The sequence below is a fragment of the Larus michahellis genome, chromosome 5 (genome assembly GCF_964199755.1).
Source record: "Larus michahellis chromosome 5, bLarMic1.1, whole genome shotgun sequence".
In the NCBI taxonomy this organism is placed as follows: Eukaryota; Metazoa; Chordata; class Aves; order Charadriiformes; family Laridae; genus Larus; species Larus michahellis.
Window position 1 is genome coordinate 80,527,977 of NC_133900.1, and position 26,975 is coordinate 80,554,951.

The 26,975-nt window shown below is 42.6% G+C and overlaps 1 protein-coding gene across 6 annotated transcripts in view; it reads right to left on the reverse strand.

Moving 5' to 3' along the window:
• Positions 1–2,419: 2,419 nt before the first annotated feature.
• The window catches only part of FAM149A (family with sequence similarity 149 member A), a 36,764-nt gene continuing 12,208 nt past the window's right edge, over positions 2,420–26,975 (reverse strand). The window contains exons 1-14 of one of the 6 annotated variants that reach the window (XR_012587124.1): positions 23,197–23,303; positions 19,630–19,740; positions 18,919–19,051; positions 16,863–17,005; positions 12,318–12,443; positions 11,984–12,160; positions 9,915–10,105; positions 8,307–8,449; positions 7,022–7,125; positions 6,588–6,815; positions 6,151–6,271; positions 5,276–5,413; positions 4,691–4,884; positions 2,420–3,983 (exon numbers count right to left, since the gene is read on the reverse strand). Coding sequence is in view for 4 of the 6 variants with exons in the window: in XM_074588239.1 (XP_074444340.1) it covers positions 3,910–3,983; positions 4,806–4,884; positions 5,276–5,413; positions 6,151–6,271; positions 6,588–6,815; positions 7,022–7,125; positions 8,307–8,449; positions 9,912–10,105; positions 11,984–12,160; positions 12,318–12,443; positions 16,863–17,005; positions 18,919–19,051; positions 19,630–19,740; positions 23,197–23,264 (1,839 nt within the window). In the remaining 2 variants the exon portion in view is untranslated. Of the gene's footprint in view, positions 3,984–4,690; positions 4,885–5,275; positions 5,414–6,150; positions 6,272–6,587; positions 6,816–7,021; positions 7,126–8,306; positions 8,450–9,911; positions 10,106–11,983; positions 12,161–12,317; positions 12,444–16,862; positions 17,006–18,885; positions 19,052–19,629; positions 19,741–23,196; positions 23,304–26,975 lie in introns of those variants that run through there. The other 5 variants (XM_074588240.1, XM_074588239.1, XR_012587125.1 and 2 more) reach the window with 5 other exon arrangements.

Sequence of the window (26,975 nt, forward strand, 5' to 3'; positions counted from 1 at the left end):
CAAGTTGGACGGCCACAACCCGCCCCAAGGTCACAGGTGGAGATTCTGCCCACTGTTCTGTGGTTTGGCGAGACCCTACAGGGCCTCCTCCTTGCTAAATTCTAGCAAGTTTAAAGAAATAATTTAGCAGCATGCTACACGTTAGACGAAGAAAGACAGAGGTCACGGAGCATGAATAAAAGGGTCAGTTTAAGACCTGGAAGAACTTGTGGATGGTGGGTCACAGAAACACACGATACTGCAAACCGGCCCACCTGCGCTCTCGCAACACAGAAGATTTGGTGTCCAACATCTGTGCTAGGAAATTCACCGTCCACATCTGATGCGCCTGCATATAACACAGTCACAGCTGTACGGCCTGTTAGAAGCCGTGGAGGGTTAGCCTTGGCCAGCAGCCAGACACCCACCCATTCGCTCATTCACTCCCCTCACTCCAACAGGACAGGGAGAGAAAACAGGACGAAAAAGCTCGTGGGTCAAGACAAAGGCTGGAAGATTGCTTACTAGTTACCATCATGGGCAAAACAGACTCAACTTGGGGAAATTTAATTTACTTTAATTTGCCAATTAGAGAGTTGGGAAGAGAGAAACAAAGACAAAAAAGTCCCTCTCTGCCACTCCCTTCTCCTCCTCACAGTTTTATCCTGCTCCAGCATGGGTCCTACATGGGCTGCAGCCCTTGAGGATAAGCCTCCTCCAGCATGGTTTCTCCACGAGCTGCTGGGGAATGAGTGCTCTGCTGCCTGGAGCACCTCCTCCTCGTCCTTCACCAACCTTGCACTGCTGTTTTGCTCTCTCCTTTTTCCCCCTCTTCCTCTGTCTGTCCAGCAATTTTTGTACCCTTTCTTAAATACATTTTCACGGAGGCATCACAAACTTGGCTGCTGGGCTCCGCTGTGTCCTTCAGTGGGTCCATTACAGAGCCAGCAGATACTGGCTGTGTTCTCTTCTCTGGCCTTTTCTCACAGGAGCCACCCCAGCAGCACCATCTTTGCCAACACTTTGACACCTACATCCAGCTGAAAAGCCTACCGTGAAACCACAGCAAGACTGAAGGGGAAAATGGGGGTGAAATTTCCTCCACATCAACCTCTAGAGTGAGACCAGAGATGTCAGCTACACGCAAGCTATCAACAACGTTAAATATCTGGAAAGCATACAGGTGCCTTCCCTTACAATTTTCAGGGAAGAATTGCTCAGACCTGAACTCCTCTGGGTTGGGGAAGTTCTCGGGGTCTCTGTGCAGGCCACAAGAATATTTGTGCCTTTTGGTACTTGATTTCCTGAGGAGAAAAGGGAAAGGGAGGAGAACGATCAAAACAACAGCAAATGTGACTTTCTATGAACTGCTTCACAGTAAAAATAGGGAAAAACCGTGCCCTTTACTTGGGAAACCTTCTCAGTACTCTTTCCTGCAGATCTTCCAGCACCCCATCCCAAGCACCTCTAGCTACCGAAAGCTCCCAAACGGCCACAAGACATGTTCCTACCTCCACTTCTTCAACCTTGATAAAGGAGGAATGGAAAATGTACCAAACACCTCATCCAGTTCTCTGTGAACCTTCTTCTGGGCTTCAGGATTATGTCTAAGTACAGGGCCCAGTTCATAGCAGCTGCTGTTGTATCATGGCCCTAGGGGTCCAGATTTACAGAGACTTTCACTTCAAAACTACTCCTGTGCATAAGGAGGCTTCCTAAATACTTAGGTGTGCAGATCGTAAGGAAAATGAGATTTATTAGTCCCACGACCATGAGAGAAACAAAAATCAAGAGTGAAGAACTCTATCCAACACATTGGTTATCAGGTTGAAAGATGACCCATGATTCTGTCCTGTGCATGAAAACTGACCAAAAGGGAAAAGTGCTGAAAATAGTTCTGGTGCAAACATCCAGAGTGTGGAGTCTCCTTCTCTGGAGATATTAAAAACATGCCTGGATGCATTCCTGTCCAGCCTGCTCTAGGTGAATCTGCTTTGGGAGGGGGGTTGGACTAGATGATCCCCGAAGGTCCCTTCCAATCCCTACGATTCTGTGATGCTATCATCTCTCTTCCCTCTCCTCTGCCACCTGAGAGCATTCCATTGCTGCTGTAGTAATCAGCAGATTTTGCCTTTCCTTTTAAGCTGCAGAAGCAGATGCTTGTTACTCTGGTCTTCTCTCCATTCAGAAATCCAGTGACTCAGCTCCATCGCTTCACAGAGGTCAGCAATACTCTCTCTTTCACAAAGTGCCAGACGATGAACCACTCTTCACTGTGTGGTTCCCACTTCTGCCATTGCAGAACCAAAATGGCACATATTCAGCTTTTCATTTAGCCCACAACGTGAGATCTGGGCTGCCATGAAGTGCCACAAGATGGTCAGGGACACATTTTGCCATCGTTTCTCTGCATTCTTGTCAATGTGTACACAGTACAGGAGGGAGCACTCACGAGAGCAAAAGTATATTTTAGACACACCACTGAAGATGACTTAAATGTGAATTTTGAACATTATGTCATCTTTGACCTGATATTTCTGAAGAAACTGCATCAAATTGACCTGAAACTGCATGAAATCGACCTGCAACCCCAAAGGAAAAGCATTCTGCTTTCTCTGGTACCATAATATCACCAGCGAGTCAACTTAGTGTAGCCGAAGGAGGGAAGTACTATGCCAGGAAAGTAATTTAAAAAGGCTTTCATTTACTCAAAAGAATGCAGTGCCTGATGACCACTTACAAAAACCAGAAATCTGATTAACAGTACAGATACAAAATATACAATTACAAATGCTTTGCCTTGGATTACCAATCCTCCAGCTTTCCCAAAAAGAAGGGAGGAGAACTGGTATTAGTTCCCAAGTAGAAGAAACTGATTCTGTTCTTAACTGCACAATTTGGGCAAGTAATTAAGTTTTTCTCCTCCTCCCTTTCCCCTTCAACAGTTCTTCAGCCACATCTACTTAAACTGCTGGCTCTCTGGTGGAAGGAGGAATCCCCCCTGGCAAACGCCTGGGACCCGACCAAGGCTGTGACCTCTGGGCAGAACGGAATCTCAGCCTCCTCTTGGATCTTCCCATTTGGGTCTACACAAAGAGGTATGAAATATTTTCCATGTTAAAACTTTGAAGGCTCGGATATTTCAAATTATGATTAATTTGCACACTAACAGGCAATATGTTTTAAGAAATCTCAAGAGCTGGGAACAGTCGTACTGACTTGTCAGCAATTGCTCAGCATCTATAAACACGTTTGGCCTGGCAGGGAAAACATTGCTTCCTGTAAACAACGTTCATCCCAGCAGTTCCCATAGTTACCGACGATTAGAACAGCATAAGTAGAAGCAATGAAAGAATTCCATCTGAAAAGAATTAAAAGAAGAAGGAAAAGCAGAGACAGACAACATTTACAAGAGAGCAACTGCAAAAAGCAGACAGACTGAAAAACAGAGAAATTTCAAAACAGCAGTTAAAGAGGAGATACCACAAACTCGTGTTTAAAAGTAGAAATTTTATATATGACTGATGTTCGGATAGACTAGAATGTCTTTAACACTGAGGAAACACGAAAAAGTGGGAACAGGACTTCGTGGCCTAAACATAACTTATTTGCTTCTACAGGTAGAAGAACAATTCCCTAAGGAAAGTTAGAAAAAAAGAGGAATGCCTGAGAAGAAAGTGCAGCAGCAGCATCCTAACTGTGCAAACAGAGCAGACGCATTGGCCATTTATTTCATTTTGCTCTAATTTTTAATCTAACCCCTGGTCAGACAACTTGAAAAGAAGGCAATGCAGGCATCCTGAGGATTGCAAGGCTCAGCAGAAACCAGCATACTGCACACGTTCTTTTTTAGCCAAGTTACTAGCTGGCAAATCTGGCGCTTCGGTCTTCCATTCAGTGCAAGGGGTTTCTGCTTCTTCCTAAACTGGGTTAAGAAGCAATCTGAAATCTCTTCCTTAAGGTCGGAGGATTTCTCTGAAAGGATCTGTAGTAATGCTGTGAGCCTAGAAAAGATAAAATATTGTTTGTTAGTTGCGGAAGAATCTGAAAGACATTCCAAGATTATGGACGAGTTACTTCTATCAGTCTGCTCACATCAGTGTTTGCTAACCTACCCTTATTCTTACATCACCTTTTATATAATTATGCCAATCATATAATTATTTAAACTCAAGGAACAAATAAAGGTTATGTAAAAGTACTCAAATACCTCAGGAGTTAGATAGCTTTATTGTAACAATGGAACTAAATAGGTCACCTAGGGCTGCTCTCTTCTTTGGTGTTATAAATGGAAGACACAGCTGCAAATCAATATTGATTCTTTTATTTATTGAAGAGAGCTTTATACTTACGTTAAAAATGCACATTTTCAATTTTATTTTTCCCCACATAAAAAGTTTACTGATTTGGTGAATTTATACGGGGGCTAAAATAAAATTTATGCCATGAAACAGTTCACAAACATGTGTTTGTGTTGCTACTCTAGCAGCAGCAAAACACCTAGCCTGTACACCACATACTCTTGCCATAATTGTAAATATGCTGAAATCTTAAAAAAAAAATTAAAAAATATTAAGATGAGGGAGAATCCTTTTCCTTCCAGGTCACAACAACGAAAAGAAGCTTTGCAGGGTTCCTAACAGTTAGGGCTATCTCAGACCAAGTGAGAAGAAACTTCAAAACCAAACTCAGAAGATCCTGCCAAGCACACCTGTTCTTCTTTCACGCCAAGGTGGCTCTCCCCAAGCACTTTCCTTCTCGGCTGTACTATGGGTTAATAGGTTTTGCTGGTCTTTTGCCTTCCAAGTGATTCCTACTTTGCCCACCTATTAGAAATCCTTGACCTGGCCCTCTGCGGTTAGCGAAATCCATGGGAGTCAGCGATCTCTTCTGAGGCGTGTCTGTCTGTGAAAAAGACAGACATACTATTAGCTAGTACGGTATGTTCGTCTACCAAAATGGTTTAATTACAGCTTTTATGATCTCGTCCATCAGAGTGAGTCCTACCAAGCTGCAAAGCCCCAGGCAGTACTAAACCTGCACACTTCTAGTGCAGAGACATCCTCTCAGGAACCATTTGATGCATTAGACTTGAAAAAGAATATTTCTTCCTCATACAGTAGCCCTGCTTTTGAAGGTCCTACACCCTCCCAAAGACTTTTAACATCCTCCTCTCCACAGGTAGACCAAAAATCAGGAGAGACCCGGTAAACGAGACCTTCTGTAGACCAACAGTGGGCATGAATGGAAGCTTCTTCCCTTTCCCACATCTCTGCTTATATTGTAATGTACTCACCCTGAATGTGTGAGTTGTGTTGGGTCTTGAAAATTGCTCAATAATAACAGTTCTTTCTCTGAGTGGCCGTTGCTCTGTACTGCCAGGCACAGCACTTGACACTCTGCTGTGAGCAAATCGTCCTCGATGCTGAGAGAACTGAAGAGAGCATTCAGAGAATGCAGCAACTGAATTGGTTAAAACAATAATTTTTCCGTTGCCATACAAAAAAATCCCCAGAAGACAAAAGAAAAATAAGTTTTCGCTAACCAAAACCACCAATTTAAGGTAAATTAAGGGTATTCATGTTTTTCAAAGAGATTTGAGACTCTTCCCTAGTATTAGTCTACGATTCCCAAATGCTTCTATTAATTAAAATAATAATACCAATAACAGACTTTAGACATGTCTCAAAAATATTATTCAGAAGCAAAATAATATCAAGATACCAATTTACTTTCATTTTGGTGACTTATTACTTCCCTAACCTTCAAAAACAGGCCAGTATCAATAATATTTATGGGGTTTTTTCCAGTCAGTATCCTTTTCTACTTCAGTCAGTATAATTTTCTACTTCTTATTCGCTAATGTTAGGTTATAAAACACTGAAAAGAGCTATTTAAATCCAGATGCAGTAAAAAAAAAAAACCACACAGATTTTTCTGTTTTCAGAGGAAAGCCTTACCACCACGATCCGGTTGTGACCTGGAGTTTTAAATTGGCTTCTGCTGCATTCTAATGGTACCCGGATGTAACACGCATTAGCACGCAAAGACCATATAATAAATACGAACCAAAACAAACTGTAAAATTGCTCATTTCCACTAGTGACACAGAACAATTTATTTCCCAATAGCCTGAAGTTCTTCACCAGTACAAAAATGGACACAACTTACAGAGCTCTGTTGCAGGCGAGGTACTGAAAGATACTGTTCAACAGCCTCTGAGTTTATCGGTGGTAACTTGTTCCGGGTTGTAGGTGCACGAGCAGAAGATAAACGATCTGAGCTGGCACCCCTGCAGAAGTTTAAGGATTTCTCTTTTAAGAAAATTCATATTAAAGACTTTTTCACTGAAGTAATATGAAATTATTAAGCAGTACATTTCATTATAGAGCTCAGCTACAGAAAGTAACAGCACCTAACATAGCAAAAATAAATTAAAACAAATGCCTCTCCTCAAAAAACATGGTTCTGCTTGCTTTGTTTTTCTCTCTGAATTATAGAATCGATAATGAATCTCGGATTAGTTCTCAAATATTTCGCAAAATCCTTCACTGGTGAAATTTCAGCAAAGTTCTGAGGAAAGCAAAGAATAAAACGAAAAAACTCACAATTTAGTCCCCCTAAGGATTTCATCATTGTACATATTAGGAGCTTTTGAGGAGAGTTGGTCAGAAGTGAGAGAAGGTAACCTACGATGGCTTGGTAGCTTCCTAGAAGATGCCAGCAGTACCCGAGACGATGAGAGAACGCTGTTACCAGCGGTTCTCCCCAACCTAGCGTGCACTGCATTTGGAGCACTGCAGCCAATGCTCTGCTGTTTGTCTTCTTGCTCATTCCTAGGGGAAAAGGAAGGAGAATGAGACAGGGAATGCGGATGAAGAAAAAAAAAACAGGATTTCTTAACAGAGCATCATTGCAACCTCTACAAATCGCTGCTGCATCAGTGGTACACACAGAGGAGATGACTGCCTTCTTATGGCAAAATATCTTTTACATGATATGAATTATGCTGCATTTTGAAAACATCAATACCAACACCTACTGTATTTTTTCCACTGTGGCAACGTGCCTCCGTTGGAGCGGTTTAGCTTGAATTGTCATCACACCATTCAAATCACTACAGAAGTTGCTGGAGAAGCGGTGAGCCTAGTAAAAGCAACAAATACGCGTTAACCTTTACTTTTTTTGAAGGAAGATCTCAAAAAAGCACGTAGTTAGGAGATATTTTACTTGTTTCTTTAGAAAAGTTTATGTTAAGGTGGCTCAGTAGAATCCTCAGTAGTAGATGGGGAAAATGTGTTGTTTTGCTTATTTTAAACAGATTCTTACAAACAGAACTTGGATAATTTTGTTACTGAACTGCAACTCAATTTGCAATCTAAGTGTTAGTTTAAGCCGGAGTTCGATTCTCTGAACTTTGATACTCCCTCAGCACATTCCAGCCTGTGGACACAGAGCCTGGGAATTTCTCATTTTACTACTTCTGGCTGCTGGGACCACTGCAGAACCAAGCGCAGCAACGGGGAGCACCGAGACTGCTTTGCTTTCTGTTCCGCGTCTCTTATCTCACAACCTAACAAGCACGGAAAAAGAGCAGACGGAAGAGAATGAAGCTGCTTGAACTGAACAGAGAGAGACAGGGGAAAAAAAACCCAAACAGAAGCAGTGGCTGGAAAATAAAAGATGTGCAGAACGGGAAGCAGGGGACAGAGGGAGGAGGCAGACAGAGGACGAAAAAGGGCATTTGATCAATACAAACATGAGCTTCCACAACGACAGGGAAGGCTGAACGGACACACAGCAGAGGCAAAGGAAATGAAAAGGAACGAGAGAGTCTGAAACTTTCAGGGTTGTGAGTAAAGCACTTTAAGTTGCAACTTCACATCCCTGCGGTCCAGGGAAGAGCCCAATTTGTTCTCTTAATACTACCAAGAGGAAATGACCGGACGATAATAAAAGCAGAACTTTTTTCTAAGGACAGAATGCAGTCTAATAAGTGTTTTTTTGTAAACCAGCTTCAGCAATATCTTAGTGGTAAACCGTGCCTTTAAGAACAACCAAAGAACAAGTGATAGTAAAGAAGAAATTTAATGAACCTTCCTTTAAAAGGAGATTAAATATTTTAAGAATATGTAATGAGTTTAAAAAAAAAAAAGGACAAAAGAGAAAGAGAAAGAAAAGAGAAAGACAAAAAAAAGAATAAAAGAAAAAATAAAATAAAGGAAAAAAAAAAAAAGAAAAAACCCTGAGTCTTTTCTACTTTCAAGCAGGACTCTTTCCAACGTGCAGAGTAAAAAGAACTCCATTTCACAGAAAGCTATTTTTACCTGCGAGGAAACAAAAGATACGCTTCGTGCTTCAGAGCTTCTGGAAAGAGGAACGCTCCCAGCATCTGCTGTAATACGAACAACTGGCAAATGTGGCAGTTTTGTTGTAAGAGCTTTCAGTTTTTCCACCTGTTTGTCACCCTCTGCACAACAGCAAAAAAAACCAAAAAAAAACGTAGAGAGAATAAGAGGTATTTTATAGGTTTACCAGCCATCATCTGTTGGGATTCAAACAATATTACACTTCACAGTAAATAAAGACTTTCATATAGTTTCAAGCTTCCGCGATATTTTAAAATCTACCATAAATGATGTTTTTCTGAATGCATTCCCATTACTTTATGCTTTCTCTGACGCTGACAAACAAGTTGGTCTATGCAGGTAGAGTTGGAGAAGGTGTGTTTGTGTAAGAAAATACTGTTAAGACTCTTGGAATGTTATTTAAAATTTACCAAAGATTATTTTTTAAGCAGAAAAAAATATATATATACAAGAAAAAAGTCTATTGATCCTGTCCTTGTCTGACAGCAGCTACGCAGTGTTTCATTTTATGTATATACCACCATCTTATTTCGATTAAACCCAAATTCTTTTACATTCCTAGCTGAAATACTTTGGTTAGCTATCTATTTGTCACACGTTTATGACCTTCATAAAGATAAAAGCGCGCACCTATCATAAAACTGCTAAGCTATCTTCCTTAAAGTATAATATTGAGCTAAACAATCCCCCTGTGGTGTGAAAAGCCCTTTATATTTCAGTAACACCTCAAATGTTAAGTTCTGATGTTGCGAGTATTCTGTAAAATTTTGCCATTTCTTCCTTTGTTGTAGACTTACGTTAAGCGTACCTGAAATTTGAGGTAATTTCCAAAACCCACCCCCAGGTATTCTTCTGTTACTGTCCTTTTAAAATACATTGAAAGAAGAAGTGAGATTTCCCTGAGCCTCCAAAGACAACACAAATAAAATCGCACTTTCAGTTAATTTTCCTAGCTTTTGCTTTTCCTCGCTACAGTCTGTTAGAATATAAAACCATAAAATAAACCAAAATTACATGCATCACCATTTCTTCATCCTGTATTAAACTCACGAAATCCTGCACCGTCAGCAAGGCCGTCTTATCTCGCTTCAACAATCTGACTACCTAAGGGTTCTTTTTATTAACCAAGCTCAAACAACGAGGACTAGACTTTGATTCCGAGGTTCCAGATTCAGATCACGTCATCGAGTGATCCCCTGCTAACAGAAGCAATTTGCAGCCCAAGCCAGTGATTAAGAGGGTTTTATTATTTTTTTTAAACAAGCTCTCCTGCTATGAAGCTCTTTGAATCAGTTTTCTCTCTTTTTTTATACCTCATATACAAAACTACCTGAAAATTAGTAGAAATGTTTATATTTCAGGTGCTGGGGGTGGGTGGGTGTGTATGCACTGATGTGGCAAGGCATTACACATCTTATAATGCTGTACTACCAATATGGCTATCTTAAAATAACCAGATTCCCCAAGCTTTAAGGGGAAAAAAAAAACAAATCACTTTCCTGAGTCAGATTTGATAAACACCATATCTAAAAATAGCAAAATACCATATCTAAAAATACCAAATACCTGTGATACTTGTTTCCCAATTTTTTTTAATCAGCTCCTCCAATATTCCGATTACATTGCTCCAGATACAATCAAATACTTCAGAAGCCACAGCATCTTTGATACAGGCATTGGGAGAAACGGGGGGAATGCCACGCTTACTCCTCTTCTCAGCAAGACGCATTTTCTTTTGTTCCCAACTCTCATCATCACTAATAAAGGAAGAAAATGCAAATGAATTCCCACGGATTTTGATATTTTTTTTTCCCCTTCTAATACACTGAATGAATAGAAACACACATATGGAAGAAAAGCCAGTCAGATGTAGATCACAAAAAAATTCAAACTCAAGCATAGAGAGTACCCATGGGAACAGAACCTGTCAAATACATATAATGATTTCTTTTGCTTGCAGGTGAAAAATTAAAAAATCCAGTCAGGGTGTTACAACAGGAAGATCTTCAGCTCTAGAAGGAGCAGCTTTATACATGGCACTTAGTCATTTGAGACTAAATCCTATGCTTTCACCATAACACAAGGAAACCAAACCATTGAATGATTCTATGAACTACTGCCTGTTGCATTTGGCAGGAGGACTATCACATAAAACACTTCTTTTTATCACATCCTGTGTACCTGCACAGACCTGCAACACTCCGCCCCAAGACAAGCAATTTGAAAGGATTTCTGCAGCCTGACAAGAGTAGCAGAGCTCATAGCCTTACGCTCGCCTCCTCCCTTTCCACTACAGTGTGGACAGTTACATTTTTTATTTCTTTATTTTTTCACCTCCCTCCCTACGTAGGGAAGCACAGTGTAGCAACATTTCCTAACTTGGTCTTCAAATACACCTCTCAGGAAGAAAGGCTTAAACTTTTTTTTTTCTTTTTTTTTTTTTTTGTGCTGAGGGTGGTGAGACACTGGCCCAGGTTGCCCAAAGAGGTGGTAGATGCCCCATCCCTGGAAACATTCCAGGTCAGGCTGGACGGGGCTTTGAGCATCTAGCATCTAGTTGAAGATGTCCTTGCTCATGGCAGGTGGGTTGGGCTTTAAAGGTCCCTTCCAACCCAAACTACTCTATTTCTTTTTTTAATGCCATCAAAGGAAATGCAATTTTATTTTTTTTTTTGAGATTACAAGTATGATCCCAAATTCATACTGGTTTCTACTATCTCCCTTTCTCTTCTCAGTCACTTCTTCACTTCTTGCTCAAACTGGACTGCAAACTTCTTAACTATAACTGAGACTTGGCTGAATGGTCCAACTCACAAAATGACCACACTGTTTTCTTCTTAGGTTTTGTAACACCTGACGTTTTAGTTATGGAGAACAAGATATTTCAGAATTGTAGGAAACAAGAAACAACATATCCAGGAGGCACAAAGAAAAGAAACACACCTTCAGTCAAGTCTCTCTTCCCAAATTAAGTTTGCCTACTCAGCAAAACGAAGAGAGAAGAATCTTAAAAGGATTCTTAAACCCAAACCACTTCCAAAAAGACAGTCACCCAAGCCTTCATGGTCTTTCACCCACCCAGTAGCCTAGCTGCTGGAACGTTCAACTGGGCCATGGAAAACCTAGGGTGCACTCTCAAGAAGACAGCTGCATGACTCCTGTCACTCACAAGAGTGCTCCAAATGCAGGTTGTACCTGCACCTCTCCTCACAAAGCTGTTACAGAAGGAAAGAATTTCAGATTTATTAGGGCAGACAATGAGAGCATGAACAGCGTAATGACCCTCAACAACCTGGTGGTCAAGGCACTCACTTGGGGAGAAGGGATTCCTTCATTCTGCTCCCCGCCTCAAAATTAAATGTTCATTTTATCGAATCTCCATGCACAAAACACCTCAAAGCACCTAGTGGTCAAGACACATTCCTCTGACATGGGAGCTGTGAGTTTTGAACCCCTAGAAAGACAACATACCTAATCTTCCACATGCCCAGTGAGTGCTCTGACCACTGTGCTACCAAACACAGGGACAGAAGGAATTGCATTTTACAGAAAAGAAACAAAATGTATGAACCCTCACTGGGTTCACTGATACTTTTTCATTTTATCCTTCAAAAATACACATATCTGTTATTTACAGTTCCTTGTTGTCAAAGGCAAGATATTCTTCTATTTTTCCATCCACATCATAGATTTCTTCTTCCAGGAATGAATACAGGGATGAGTCGGGGGCAGAAATCCTAGTGGAACTTGGATCTAGTGATTTATGTATTGGAGATGCTGTTGGGATCAGTTTAGAGCCTGAAATGCAGAGCCTGAAAAAATATCAGTAAGATGAGAATTAAATATTCAAAGAAAGAAGAAAATGCATATTTACTTACATTGAAATGTTTCAGTAATACAAAAGTAATATTTGCACATATTTCTGAAGAGGGAAGACCAAAAAGAAAACTTTAAAAAAAAATAACATACTCTTTTATATTACTAGTACATTCACAGAGGCCAGGTAAACACTTAGTATCCACACAGGTGTCACTTCTGCTCTGAAAATGCTGAAAGCCTTCATCCTTCGGCAATAGGAGCTGCTTTCCCAGGACCCTGAATAAAAAGGAGAGAGCGAGCGGTATCTTAGATGGAAATCCACTCCATATGCAAATATCAAGAATACAAATACTTACAAACAGTAGGCAATGCGAAACCACACCTTACCTTTGCTTTGAAAAAACAATTTATGGAGGGGCCGGGGCCTTGTATAATACATTAACTTTGCCTAGCATTTAAGTCATTAAAATTAAGCCGGTATACTCAAGATGAGATTCTAGCTTACAATTTTTAAGAGCAAACGGTCAAACTTGTTAGATTGTTCTAAAAGCAGATTAAGTAAACACACTTCCTTTCTTATCAAAACTCCATAAGAAATGTTTAAAAATGGATGCAGAAGACAAATCGCATCTGCTATGACTTCACTTATCCAATTCCAGGAACCATCAATGTGAGCAGAAATCCTAATCCAAAACGTTTGTGTGGATAGGTAAGGGTTGAATTAATGTTCAGAAAACGCACAAACTCCAACATGTGTAATGCACAGGGGCAGAGCAACTCTATTTAAATGTGCACCAAAACATCACCCTATAGAATAATTTCTGAACATAGTACAGGTCAATAACAATCACTGCTTACTGAACTGTTTTTTCCACTAGAATTCACAAGGGATCTCGAAAGAATTTGCCAGTCGCACCTGTAGCACAAGCAGAAACATTCAGATTCACCTGAACACATTTTCTGCAGAGAACCTTTTCCAGAACAGCACTTTATGTCACATGAAGGTCTAAGCAATAGCCTTTTTTGCTTTTTATTTTGCCAGCCAAAACCACAAAGCTTTCTTTCTAAAATAGATCTGATCTTTCTCTTATGAATGACAGTTCTCAAGTATATTTATTCCCACATGCTGAACCAAGAATTCATAGAAGCATAGAATGTGTTGGGTTGGAAGGGACCTCTAGAGGCCATCTGGTCCAACCCCGTGCAGTCAGCAGGGACATCTTCAACTAGATCAGGTTGCTCAGAGCCTCATCCAGCCTGGCCTTGAATGTCTCCAGGGATGGGGCCTCCACCACCTCTCCGGGCAACCTGTGCCAGTGTCTCACCACCCTCAGTGTAAAGAACTTCTTCCTAATGTCTGATCTAAACCTGCCCTGCTCTAGTTTAAACCATTGCCCCTCATCCTATTGCTACATGCCCTTGCAAACAGCCCCTCCCCAGCTTTCCTGTAGGCCCCCTTCAGGTACTGGAAGGGGCTCTAAGGTCTCCCCGGAACCTTCTCTTCTCCAGGCTCAACAACCCCAACCCTCTCAGGCTGTCTTCAGAGCAGAGGGGCTCCAGCCCTCGGATCATCTTCATGGCCTCCTCTGGACCCGTTCCAAGAGGTCCATGTCCTTTCTTGTGCTGAGGACTCCAGAGCTGGACGCAGTGGAGGGTCTCACAAGAGCAGCGTAGAGGGGGAGAATCACCTCTCTGGATCTGCTGGCCACGATTCTTTTGATGCAACATTTTGATATCAACATAGCTGATTTACCAATTAAAAAAAAGGACAGCCAGGAAGCTCTCTGAAGCACAACTCTCAGAAATAAATCTGGCATCCCTGAAGCAATTCTTTTGAGTAACAAGTCAATGCAAACTAAGTTTTAAGGTTTAAGCTTAATAATGGAAATAACTTTTTTCTTTTTAAACCGCAGGATGTACCACATCCTTTAGTACCAAATGACACAGAGCTCCCAGATTTCTTCAGTTCGCTTTCAACCTCTTGGATTTGGTTGGTATTGCAAGCATTGGATTTGAATCAAAACATCCTATGTACAGGTAACCACTTACTTAAAAAAAAACTCCACCTAGTGAAAATACTCTAAAAATATAGTGAAATGACTTAAGTTTTGAATGACTTACACAGCACAAAAACCTGCCTCCGTTTTATGCATGTTATATTAATTTTTACAGTATGTATAAAAGGCAAAGCACGGCTTAATGCCAGTGCAAATTGACTCAGATTTATTTAATAATTCTCTCTTATTCCTGACAAAGTGCGAAAAGCTTTGGTCATTGATTTTAGTTTATATTTACTAGTAACAAGCCTCTGCAAATTATCCAAAAGCACTGAAAGCATACCGCAGTTATTGCCTTTTTAATTCTTTTTAACAGTGTTAAACTATTGAGTAGAAGACAGACACATGCAGGTCTATGTTTAGAATAGCTTAGAGTCACCACATCTCATTAAGAATGACACACCACCATTTATGAAGGCATTTACACAGCACGACCCAATGTGACACCGACTTCTGTCCCCGGTGTTATAAGAAGCAGTCATCAGGCTGCCTAGACATTTTGCACATCTATGCAAAACAATTCTCATTAACCACGTCTGCATCCTCATATCTGTTCAACTCGTTATTGCCAGGTTAATATCACACATTGTTTTACATTGATGTACACAGCCTAGGAAGAAATTATGGCTGCGCAGAATATGTGAAGCACATAGTCGCCTTCATTTTTCATTTCTTTTTAGAAAAATCAGTAACAGAATTAACACTGAATTTCTTGCAATTTCACAGTATCTCTTCACTTACAGTAAAAACAAATATTTCCTTACAGGATATTCAGCACCTGGAGGTGCACAAATCTATGGGGCCGGATGGGATCCACCCAAGGGTATTGAAAGAGCTGGCGGAGGTGCTCGCCAGGCCACTTGGTATCATTTATGAGCAGTCCTGGACAACCGGGGAGGTCCCAGCTGACTGGAGGTTAGCAAATGTGACACCCATCCACAAGAAGGGCCGGAAGGAGGATCCGGGGAACTACAGGCCAGTCAGTCTGACCTCGGTGCCTGGGAAGGTCATGGAACAGATCCTCCTCAGTGCCATTACACGGCACATGCAGGAGAACAGGGTGATCAGGCCCAGTCAGCATGGGTTTGTGAAGGGCAGGTCATGCCTATCAAACCTAATATCCTTCTATGATAAGGTGACCCACTTAGTGGATGAGGGAAAAGCTGTGGATGTTATCTACTTGGATTTTTGCAAAGCTTTTGACACTGTTTCCCACAGCATTCTCCTGGAGAAACTGGCTGCTCATGGCCTGGACAGGTGTACTCTTCGCTGGGTAAAAAACTGGCTGGATGGCCGTGCCCAGAGAGTGGTGGTAAATGGAGTTAAATCCAGTTGGTGTCCAGTCACAAGTGGTGTCCCCCAGGGTTCGGTGCTGGGGCCGGTTCTCTTTAATATCTTTATCAATGATCTGGATGAAGGGATTGAATGCACCCTCAGTAAGTTCGCAGATGACACTAAACTGGGCGGGCGTGTTGATCTGCTTGAGGGTAGGTTGGCTCTGCAGAGGGATCTGGACAGGCTGGACCGATGGGCTGAGACCAATGGTATGAGGTTCAACAAGGCCAAATGCCGGGTCCTGCACTTGGGACACAACAACCCCATGCAGCGCTACAGGATTGGGGCAGAGTGGCTTGAAAGCAGCCCGGCAGAAAAGGACCTGGGGGTGTTGGTTGACAGCCGGCTGAATATGAGCCAGCAGTGTGCCCAGGTGGCCAAGAAGGCGAACAGCATCCTAGCCTGTATCAGGAATAGTGTGGTGAGCCGGACTAGGGAAGTGATCATCCCCCTGTACTCGGCACTGGTGAGGCCCCACCTCGAGTACTGCGTTCAGTTTTGGGCCCCTCGCTACAAGAGGGACATTGAGGTGTTGGAGCGTGTCCAGAGAAGGGCTACAAAGCTGGTGAGGGGCCTGGAGGACAAACCTTATGAGGAACGACTGAGGGAGCTGGGGTTGTTTAGCCTGGAGAAGAGGAGGCTGAGGGGAGACCTTATCACCCTCTACAACTACCTGAAAGGAGGTTGTAGAGAGATGGGGGCTGACCTCTTCTCCCTGGTGACAAGTGATAGGACGAGGGGAAACGGGTTCAAGTTACGTCAGGGGAGGTTTAGATTAGATATTAGGAGACATTTTTTCACTGAAAGGGTTATTAAACATTGGAATAGGTTGCCCAGGGAGGTGGTGGATTCACCATCTCTGGAGGTGTTTAAAAAAAGAGTAGATGGGGCACTGAGGGACATGGTTTAGAAGTGGCTCTTGTCAGGGTAGGCTAAAGGTTGGACTCGATGATCTTAAAGGTCCCTTCCAACCTCAACAATTCTATGATTCTATGATTCTATGATGATATGTTCTTTATTTAGGAAAAGTCATTATGAAAATGGTGCGCTATTATTTTCTCATTACAACCTGCTAAAATATCTTCATCTGCAGTCATTGTATTAAGGAAAATAAAGAGCATTAGCTGCCAGTTCACCATGAGCCAGACTTACTGCACAACTATGGCAAAGCTCAGTCCCAGAGATCCAGAATTGAACACAAAAGTGTTACTGGTGGCATACATCAAGAGCAATTAATACAAGGGTACCCCAAAAATTCAAATTAAAAACGGGTAAAACTAGTACCTCGAAGAAATTTCCTTACCTTAGATGAGGAAATTGTTCAACCCAGTCCGCACATTCTGCCTGCAGGCTCTGCGTTTGGGAGGTCACTTTTCCTTCAAACAGCATTTCATCAATCTCCCAAAATAACTGATGCACTCTCTGCGTGTTGGCTTTATCAAATTCCTACATGTTATAAAATTAATGGTTGTTAGCAAGTATGCATATTAAAAACCCCACAATATTTAAAGAACAGGACAACTTGGACCGATTGGGCTGAGCATCTCAGAATGGGTCCTCAGACTACCTACTTGGGACACACAATTTATAGACCATAGTGCAAAAAAAACCCCACATAGCTGGCCTGAGCAAGGTGATTTAACAAAAAAGAACTAAAAGTCTATATTTCTATGAAGTTAATGGATAACAGACAGCTGCCTAGGATTAGCTGCCAGAAAACACCAGTTATACAGTGTCTGGGGTCTCGGCCCGCTCCCTGCTCCAGCATGGAGTGAAGAATGCACACACAGTACCAAAGCTCCCTGCTTTTTTCAGCAGCGCTTTTCCTTTCTGAGTAAAACAGCTAAGAGGGTAAAGAGGGGACGCCTTCCTTCCATATGACATAGTCTGATGGTTAAGAAACCACCAGGATTAAGGAAACCACCAGTGGGTTAGGAAACCACTGAGGGTGGTGAGCCCCTGGCCCAGGTTGCCCAGAGAAGCTGTGGCTGCCCCATCCCTGGAGGGGTTCAAGGCCAGGCTGGACGGGGCTTGGAGCAACCTGGGCTGGTGGGAGGTGTCCCTGCCCAGGGCAGGGGATTGGAACTGGATGATCTTTATGGTCCCTTCCAACCCAAATCATTCTACGATTCTATGAAACAGCCCTCAGTGTGAGAAATGGCTTTCCACACCACTGAAGCTACAACTCAGTGCATTCAGAAAGGGGTGAGCGCAGGGGTATATGAAAGCATCAAAGAAGAGCTTGACTTTATCCAGTGACATGGACACACGCACTTGGCTGAGGGTTCCTCGTTATGCTCATGATGATATTTGGCCACTTATACTAGACACATTGATACAGTGAAAAAAGTGGTAATACTCAGGGCCAAAATTCTGTCTGACCTCCAGCTGAGTGCCCCAAACACTGCAGGCTACAGAGGGGATTAGCCCCAAAAGGAATTGGAAAGTAACTCTCACCCTCATTATAATGATATGATCCAGGGTCAAACTTTCTCCTGGAAGGCTGCAAGTGACAAATGGGGTCAGTACCTTAGAGGTTAGGACATTGTGCAAAAGATATGGCAGAAAAGATACGGCTTCTCAGGCTGCCCAGAGAAGCTGTGGCTGCCCCAGCCCTGGAGGGGTTCAAGGCCAGGCTGGACGGGGCTTGGAGCAACCTGGTCTGGTGGGAGGTGTCCCTGCCCAGGGCAGGGGGATTGGAACTAGGTGATCTTTAAGGTCCCTTCCAACTCTAATTCTGTGATTCTACGAACTACCACTACGAGCTGCGGATGGCTTTTTAAAATGAAAGTGGCAGTGACAGCAATGCTTTTGGATTTATTCAGCACTGCCAGCCTGCACCAGGTATGCCTCAGAGGTCAGCCTCCCTAATGGGCTTAACCTCCCTCTGCATCACCTACGAAAGAGAACTGAACTTTGGCAAGAGCTAAATGTTTACTCAGGCTGGGACATTTATACGCATACTTATTCAAGAATGTACTTTATGACCCAAAACATTGAAAATAGTTCAATGTAGACATTGCCTGCATTATGCAGTATTTAAAAACATGTATTTTATCACCCTCTTGGACTCAGAAACCTAAGCCTACCTCCTTTGGTAAAACAGGTTTGTTTTCCCCAGATTTAATCTTTTCAGATTTTTTTTTCCATTTGTCTTTGTTACACATCAGCTGCACTGGCATCAACTTGCAAACAAAGCTATTTTTTAAATATTCAATTCATGCACTTAATCACTAGGCTATTACGGATGAAAGTGGTTAACTTCTACAGGAGAAGTGCTGCATGTCCATTTTCTGTAAAAATTAAATCTTTTCTACAATATTTACATAAAGTGTACTGCAAAGGCTTCTGTGACGTACATCATCCCTCCAGGAGTAAACAGAACTTCTTTCAGTAGACAAACCAGTAGTATAGCTGTTTATTCCAGTCCAAGAATTATTCGACTCTGTGGGTGTTGTGCGACCACTAGATGAAAGTGATGACAGGGCTTCACTGTGAAAAGACGACAAATTGAAATGAAGAACACAGTGGTTTTCTGCAGAAACTTTTTAAAAATAATGCAACTGATCATATAAACGGACAGTGACACATATTCCTGCCGGATGCTTTAAAAGTATGCAAACTCAACACAAACCAGGAGTAAAGCTGAAACCTCAACAATGATTTAGACCAATTTATATCCTGCGTTATGTGTAATCTGCACATTTCTACACATAGAGAGGAATTACTCAGCTGGCAGAAGCAGAAAACACAGCAATGTACTCTAATCAACAAATACACAGAAGTAGTAAGTAAATTACAGAACGCAAAGATAACAGACATATTTTCTTAGTCCTGTAATGACAAATCAAGCTGACATACACAGAGGCCTGAGCACAGCCATCCCAGCTGACTACAGTGCTCATTTGTCTGCAAATTCAAATAATTTCTAAAGTTAAATTCCATACTTAATAGTTGTCATCCATGAGAATGACTAGAAGCATGTATAGTGAAAACGAATACCAATCTTGAAACAACTATTTAAGCCAAGAGTCTGTTAATAAAGTACTATTTCAGCAGTGAATGCGTACCAAGTGTAATTGTCAATGGCTTCCTGCACATTTCTCTCAAAAACTGCTGGAAGAGACTCTCCACTTTTTCCAGAAAGACACTGATTTTTGGAACCTCTGGACAGTCCTTTCCTATAAACAAAAAAAAAAAACAAACAAAAAAAAAAGAAAGATGACAGCAACTCTGTTGAATTTTTCAATACTATCCATCAACAGAAACACTTGCATGAAACAAAGCCTGTTTGAAAATAGTTTTATTTACTTCATTTACACGAATATTTTTCAGAAAAATGTGCATTTAATTTAAGACTTATTTTACTTCACAAGCATTCCCCTGCAAATTTGCACCTTAAAATTTGCATGAAGCGCACACAAACGCAGCAGCACCTCACTACTGCAGGGACCGAACAAAGGCACAAGCCAGTAATTGTCTGTACAGTAGTTATTTAACTACGTGTTTCTGTTCAATCATTAACCTAGAGCCCATTTTCTCAGATGTCTCTCTGCACAAAAATAAGTTACAGATATGGTGCTAAGCAAACAGTGATCTTACTAAAACCATGAACTCTCAATTTGGCTGGTTTAAGTGAACTGAGACATTAGTGCACCAGGAAACATGGGCACGTCCTCAACACATTTACAGGCCAGAAAGCATCAGTTCCTCCAGTACCAAAGACTCCTTAACACTGTCTTAAAACCCAAGCCACAAACTTTCTAACCTCATGCCTTGCCAGCATAAAAAATGCTAGAACAAAATCCTTTTTGATTCTCCAAACACCTGAACACATGTCCAAACTTTAAAACCATCTCTTAGAAACCCCACCAATGAATAGCAAGATCCAGTAAGGCACAGGAACGCCTCCACTTTTATTACTAGTCTTAAAAGAATACCTTTTAATGGAGGAATACACTTTATTTTTAAATGGAAACTGCTTATAATCATACATTTCCATAATCCCACTAAATTCTGTTATTAATATGTTAAACCCACCTCTTCAGAACACATACAGATGTGTCAAAATGTTCCTCAGAAACACTTAGAGCAACAGATTACTTCATCTGTGGAAGTTAGGATTTTCATCCCATAAAATCCTCAGGTCGTAACCGTGAATAGCAACACGATTGTATCAAAGTACATTTGTGAATGAGTAACTGTAAGGAAACAGCTGACTGTTTAAGAGTTTCCTTAGCCAAGATTTCTTTAGCCAAGAACTGTAGAGCAATCCTAACTGTTACAGGGCCAATCTACCTTTTTCCTATCCTTTCTGGTATGTCTTACCTTTGCACAGATTACAAAGATACATATGGCAGAAATCTAACTCCCCACAGCACACATGCTAGTCCTATGTATGCCTTGGCTACAAAGCCACCAAAAACCTACCCCAAGTTTAAATTTCTCATCAGGGAAGATCTTGAATGGCAAATTATTGGAGGCTGGTACAAGAGCAGTGAAAGCATCTCTGTGTACTCGCTCTAATCCTCTTCCCTCTTCCCAGCTTCTGCTTTTGGCTACTGTCAGAGCCAAGAGGCCCTATCAAACGCGGAACAGCCCAGACCCATGAAAACCTCATTTTGTCATAACATGAAGATCTGTCTCCCAGGCAATAATGGTGAGCTCACAGCCCATCTTCTACATGGAAAGCTGGTTCCCCCGTTCACATTCTGCCATTTCATTTGCCGTGTTATTGCCCAGGCAGTCTTACAAGGTCTTTCTCGACTTTTTTCATAGATGACCCCTTGTCCTTCGTATTTTTCCACAGCTTAATATCACCAACAACATATCTCACTTCACTGCTCACCCCTTTACCTGGTCAACTAGCTTGAACTGCCCAGTACAGATCCCTATGAAACACCACTGGAGGAGGAAACCATTCATTTCTACGTTCTGTTTCCTATTGCAGTGATTTCCTTCAGCAAGAACCCTTTTCTTTTGTATTCCAGCAGCTTCATTTACTTGACAGACTTTTGGCAGCCCAAGCTGACTACACTGATTGGACGCCCTGTATCTATAAGGCTTTTTGACTTCTCAAAACCTCCAGGGAAGCGGTGGATTCCCCAACATTGGACACTTAAGGTTCAGCTGGACAGGGTGCTGGGCCATCTTGTCTGGACCATGCTTTTGCCAAGAAAGGTTGGACTAGATGATCCTTGAGGTCCCTTCCCACCTGGTATTCTATGATTTTATGAAAATTTCACAGACTTTTATCTGCAGAAAAAAAGCATATGGCATACTTAATGGCATAATACATGGTGTGAGATGTAGCAGAAAAAGTGTTTTTGCCACATCATTTCACTGCATGCAGTGGTACTCCTCCTGACTCCTTGGACCACATGCCATTAGAAGATATGCCGGGAAACGATTACAATAAAATCATAGAATAGCTTGGGCTGAGAGGGACCTTTAAAGACCATCTAGCCCAACCCCGCCTGCAATGAGCAGGGGCATCTTCAACTAGATCAGGCTGCTCAGAGCCCTGTCCAGGGAGGTTTGCAGGGTTGGGGCATCTACCACCTCTCTGGGCAACCTGAGCCAGGGTTTCACCACCCTCACAGTAAAGAATTTCTTCCTTATAGGTGGTCTAAATCTTCCCCCTTTTAGTTTAAAGACATTACCCCTTGTCCTGTCGCAACAGGCCCTGCTAAAAAGTTTGTCCCCATCTTTCCTGTAGCCCCCTTTAGGTACTGGAAGGCTGCTATAAGGTCTCCCCGGAGCCTTCTTTTCCCCAGGCAGAACACCCCCAACTCTCTCAGCCTGTCCTCATAGCAGAGGGGCTCCAGCCCTCACAGCATCTTTGTGGCCCTCCTCTTGACCTGCTCCAACAGCTCCATGTCCTTCTTATGCTGAGGGTTCCAGAGCTGGACACAGTACTCCAGGTGGGGTCTCGCCAGAGCGGAGCAGAGGGGCAGAATCCCCCCCTCGCCCTGCTGCCCACGCTGCTGGGGATGCAGCCCAGGCTGCGGGGGGGCTCTGGGCTGTGAGCGCACATTGCCGGCTCACGTCCAGCTTTTCACCCCCCAGCACCCCCAAGTCCTTCTCGGCAGGGCTGCTCTCCATCCCTCCATCCCCAGCCTGAGCTGATACCGGGGGGTGTCCCGACCCAGGGGCAGGACCCCGCACTTGGCCTTGTTGAGCCTCACGAGGTTCCCATGGTCCCACTTCTCCAGCCTGCCCAGGTCCCTCTGGATGGCATCCCGTCCCTCGGGCCTGTCAACTGCAACGCTCAGCTTGGTGTCATCCACAAACTTGCTGAGGGTGCACTCCATCCCACCGTCCATGTCATTGCTGAAGATTAAAATCAACCGAAAGGAAAAACCCCTCCCAGCACATCCACAGCACACTTGCCCAGCGCTGGCAAGCAAACACCCGGGACTGCAGCAGCCAGCTCCCGCCCGCTCCCCAGCCCCAACCCAAGTCCCCGCAATCGCGGGCATTAAATGATGACGGTACGAAATAATAACGCTGTCCCACACCCGCCGGTGCGCCACCCTCCCCGGGAGGGTTACCAAGCCGGCCCCGGCCACCTCCCTGCTGCAGCTTCCCCCTCCTCAAGCAGGCAAGAAGGGGGCCGCAGCCCCCCCGCCACTCACCCCACGACGAGGAGCCCCGCGGCGCTGCCGCCGCCGCCCGTCGGGCCGGCACCCCGCGCCCTGCGCATGGGGGGGACCCCGCGCCGCCCCCGCCACCGCCCCCGGCCGCCGCGGGGCGGCGAGGAGGAGGAGGAGGAGGAGGAGGAGCAGCAGCAGCAGCAGCAGCAGCAGAAAGAGGAAGAGGCCGGCGGTGCCCGCCCCGCAGCGCCCGGTGGGTCTGCAGCAGATCCCCCCGCATCCCGGGGAGGCAAGTGCTGGTCGTCCCCCCCCCTCCCAGGGCACCCTCAGGTGCGGGAGGGGTGCACATGTCCCCCACCTCTAAAAACGCAGCCAAAAAAGGCTCATTTAGGGTCTTTCTGCCCAGAAGGGTTCTCCCTCACCTGTATAGGTGATAAAAAAGTTACACGGTGCTGGACAACTGGATAAAGAATTATCCTTGTTAATTAATCGAGTTCCCTTCCAAATTATCCCTGCGCAAATCATCAATCTCCCAGAGCACGGGTGACAAGGCACAGTATAAACTGTCAGCTGCAGATTTACAACTACACCGTTCATCTCTAGCCCTGGTATATAAATCCTGGTGCCTGCGTGCTTTCCTAAAGGCCCCTCTCAGAGGAAGTACATTCACTCATAAGCAAGAAGAAAATAAGTATTCTTACTGGGAAAGAAGAAAGGCAACATTAAAAAGGCTGAAAATTAAGACTGAAAAATTAGGGTGTATGAAACCTCTTATTACAGGAAAACAGCAGCATTCATATGATATTTAAAGTTTCATAACCAAACAAAATACTACACACTAAGAATGGTGAATGGAAAATGACGATGTATTTTTCCCCTGGTATTTAAAGATTTCTCACTAAACAGCTTTAAAAATAGTTCCATGTTCTTCTGATCCAGTAAAACATTACAAAAGAATTGGCTTTTACATGTGCTGTAACAGCTCTCCTTGTCCTTAGCCATCATTCTTCTATAAGGGTAGGTTTGTCTGAAACCTCAAACACACACAAAATAAAGCATAGTTCTTTGTCTAGCTACACACGTATCCAACAAGCAGCTGAAGATCTAGAATAGCAAGCTATGTCCAGGTTAAGAAAATGCAATTTTAACTCTAAATCGCTGTACATATATGTGTTTGTGGAATGCAACTTTGACAAATAGAACACTGTAAATCTCTGAGAACTACAACTGCCCTTCCAAGAATATTTAGAACATGAAGCAAATTATTTCTCTGAAGCCTTCTGAAGATTTTCTATACCTTATATCAAACTACGTCTCCGGAAACCCTCTTTTGAGCTAAGGGAACTGAATCCAGGCTGTAAAGGGATTTTGCTACCATCTAGTTTTAGGTTACTTCTGCCCGAAAGACCTACCCACACACGTACAAAAATAGTCTTTAAGATGACTATTTATTTTTTTTTCTATTTTCTAATCTGCTAGAAAAGACTGGAAGGGAGGCAACACACTGGGCCAAGACCACGCATCTCTACATCAAGTCCACACATCAGCAGAGATTTATACCATCAGCCCAGGGACGATGCCTATTCGCAAAGTTCTCTTGTTCACATATGCAAGCAGAGGATGGCAAGAAAAATGCAGATACAAAGTTATCAAGCACTTATTTTTTAATGCTTGTGTCGAGGGTAACAATTATGGAGGTTAGATAACTAATTATCCTACAAAATCACAACCAAGAGGAAGACTGACATCCACAGTAATTGTCTGTGCCTCAGCTGATTGCTGTGGTCACCTGAGTTTCATCCCCCTTTAAACATGTCTTACACTTCAAAACATTAAAAAAAATGCATTTCCACAGTGGCAGAACTGCAGTTTTGCGTTACCTCCAGAAGCGCAAAGCGTTGAAGGCTGCACTTTCTGTTACTTCAGCTTAACAAAAGGTATGAGAAGAGGAATGTTAGCACACACATGGCGGTGGGATAGCCCTTTCTAGCTGAGAAAGTGAAAAGAACATCATCCACAGCACAGACAATTGAAAGCAAAAAGAAGAAACCCCATGATCTTTCCCTAAATCCCCCAAACTTGTGTGACAGCCATTTCCAATAACAGTTTATTAATAAATAGACATATAACAATGAAACATGTTTGAACTGGTTCTACTGTGTGTAATTTGTTTCCTTTAAAAATAACATTCACGAGAGCCATTGCACAAAAATAATCCTACATAGGCTGAATTAACCTCAGCCAAGCTGTTGGGCATGCTGTTTAATTCCCACTGCTCTTAAGTCACTACATTTCCTCACAGGAGAGGAAATAATAGTCTCAAAACAAAATTGTGTCAAAACAAAGGAAAATGTAAGGCTGCTCTCGAGTTTGGATGACATGAAAAAAGGATCTTGACTGAAATAGAGCAAAATAAGAAGACAAACCAGGGAGAAGGCCTGAGCAAACGAAGCAGCGCGTGTCTTCAGTTGAATTTTAAGATAATTAGTTTATTGTAAAGGGGCACGGGGGGAGTAGAGACTCATGGGCAGTAAAACAGCTTAAATTAGGTCCATCTAACTTTTATATATTCATTACAAGAAACATTTGATTTTTTCCCCCTCTTTCCCGAAGCAACGCACAAAATTTGTCCAGTTGCTTAGATCAAAAAGGGGTAACTACAATAGGGCAGCTAAGCACAGAAGTTTCACAGTTGCATTTAAAGGTCAAACTGTGCTACAGAATTGTTTATACCATCAACCTCAGAATGCTGTACAGAGGTAAGAGAGCCCTTTGGTCTACATTAAGAAGAAAAGAAGAAGGGGGCATCAGATAAAAGGAAAAGTAGACTAAACAAGAAGAAAAAGTAAGCCCATATGGACAAAAAGCTTAAATAAATTAAAAAAAAATAAATTAGAGCTTCAGGTTTCCTTTCCCATTACAAGTCAGAAAAAATGTGTCCCATCACACATGAAGGGCTTGATATGAAGGCATAACAGATATTTAAAAGAGGAGTTCCAGGATACGAGAAGATAAAAGCAAGAGAAATTATGAATATGGAAGGAAAAATGTTTTAAGATTATTTGGAAAAAAAAGAAAAAAAGGAAGATGCGGGTATGAAGAGACCTAACATGAGATGCACAAGCCCTTACAAGCCGTTACCTTGCATGGGGTTTCAACGCCAAAGAGCTGGAAGGTGGTACATGAGGTCAGAGTTTTGAAGGGGGATAGGATGTACAATATCGTCAGTAGCAGATTATTTTCCCAGGGAATTTGAAATGTAATTAGAGAGGATGAAAATCAGAAATGCTCGATAGAAAGGTGTCCTCCAAAGTCAGGGAGAAAAGTTGAAATGGAAATAAACAACAGGCTTGGAAAGCCCTCATTTTTCCTCTCCAGAAGCCCTGCAGTGTGGCATCCTTCAAGTGGTGTGTGCACATAAATCGGGCCATCATCTATAGCTTCTCCAGCAATATCCACTCTCATGGGTTAACAGATGTTAAGAAAGTATATCCCTGTCTAGTCCTTTCACATCCCTTTAGGACTTCTTGTCCACCATTTCTTGTCCACCACCTTGAAAACGTTTCTGAACCTGCTGGTACTGTTTGCCTCTACAACATCTCGCGAATTCCAGAAGCTAGTGCCCATTCTGTAAAAACAAACAAACAAAACCCAACCAACCAACCAAACAAAAACATCCCACCAAACAAACTTCCCCCCCTAAAAAAAGTGTATTTTTCCCCTAAATTGTTTTGACTAATCTACTAGTTTTCCATGCCTAGCCTCTGATTCTGATATTGCACGAGCACCAGGTTCTCATCCTGGTTGTCCATCACACTAAA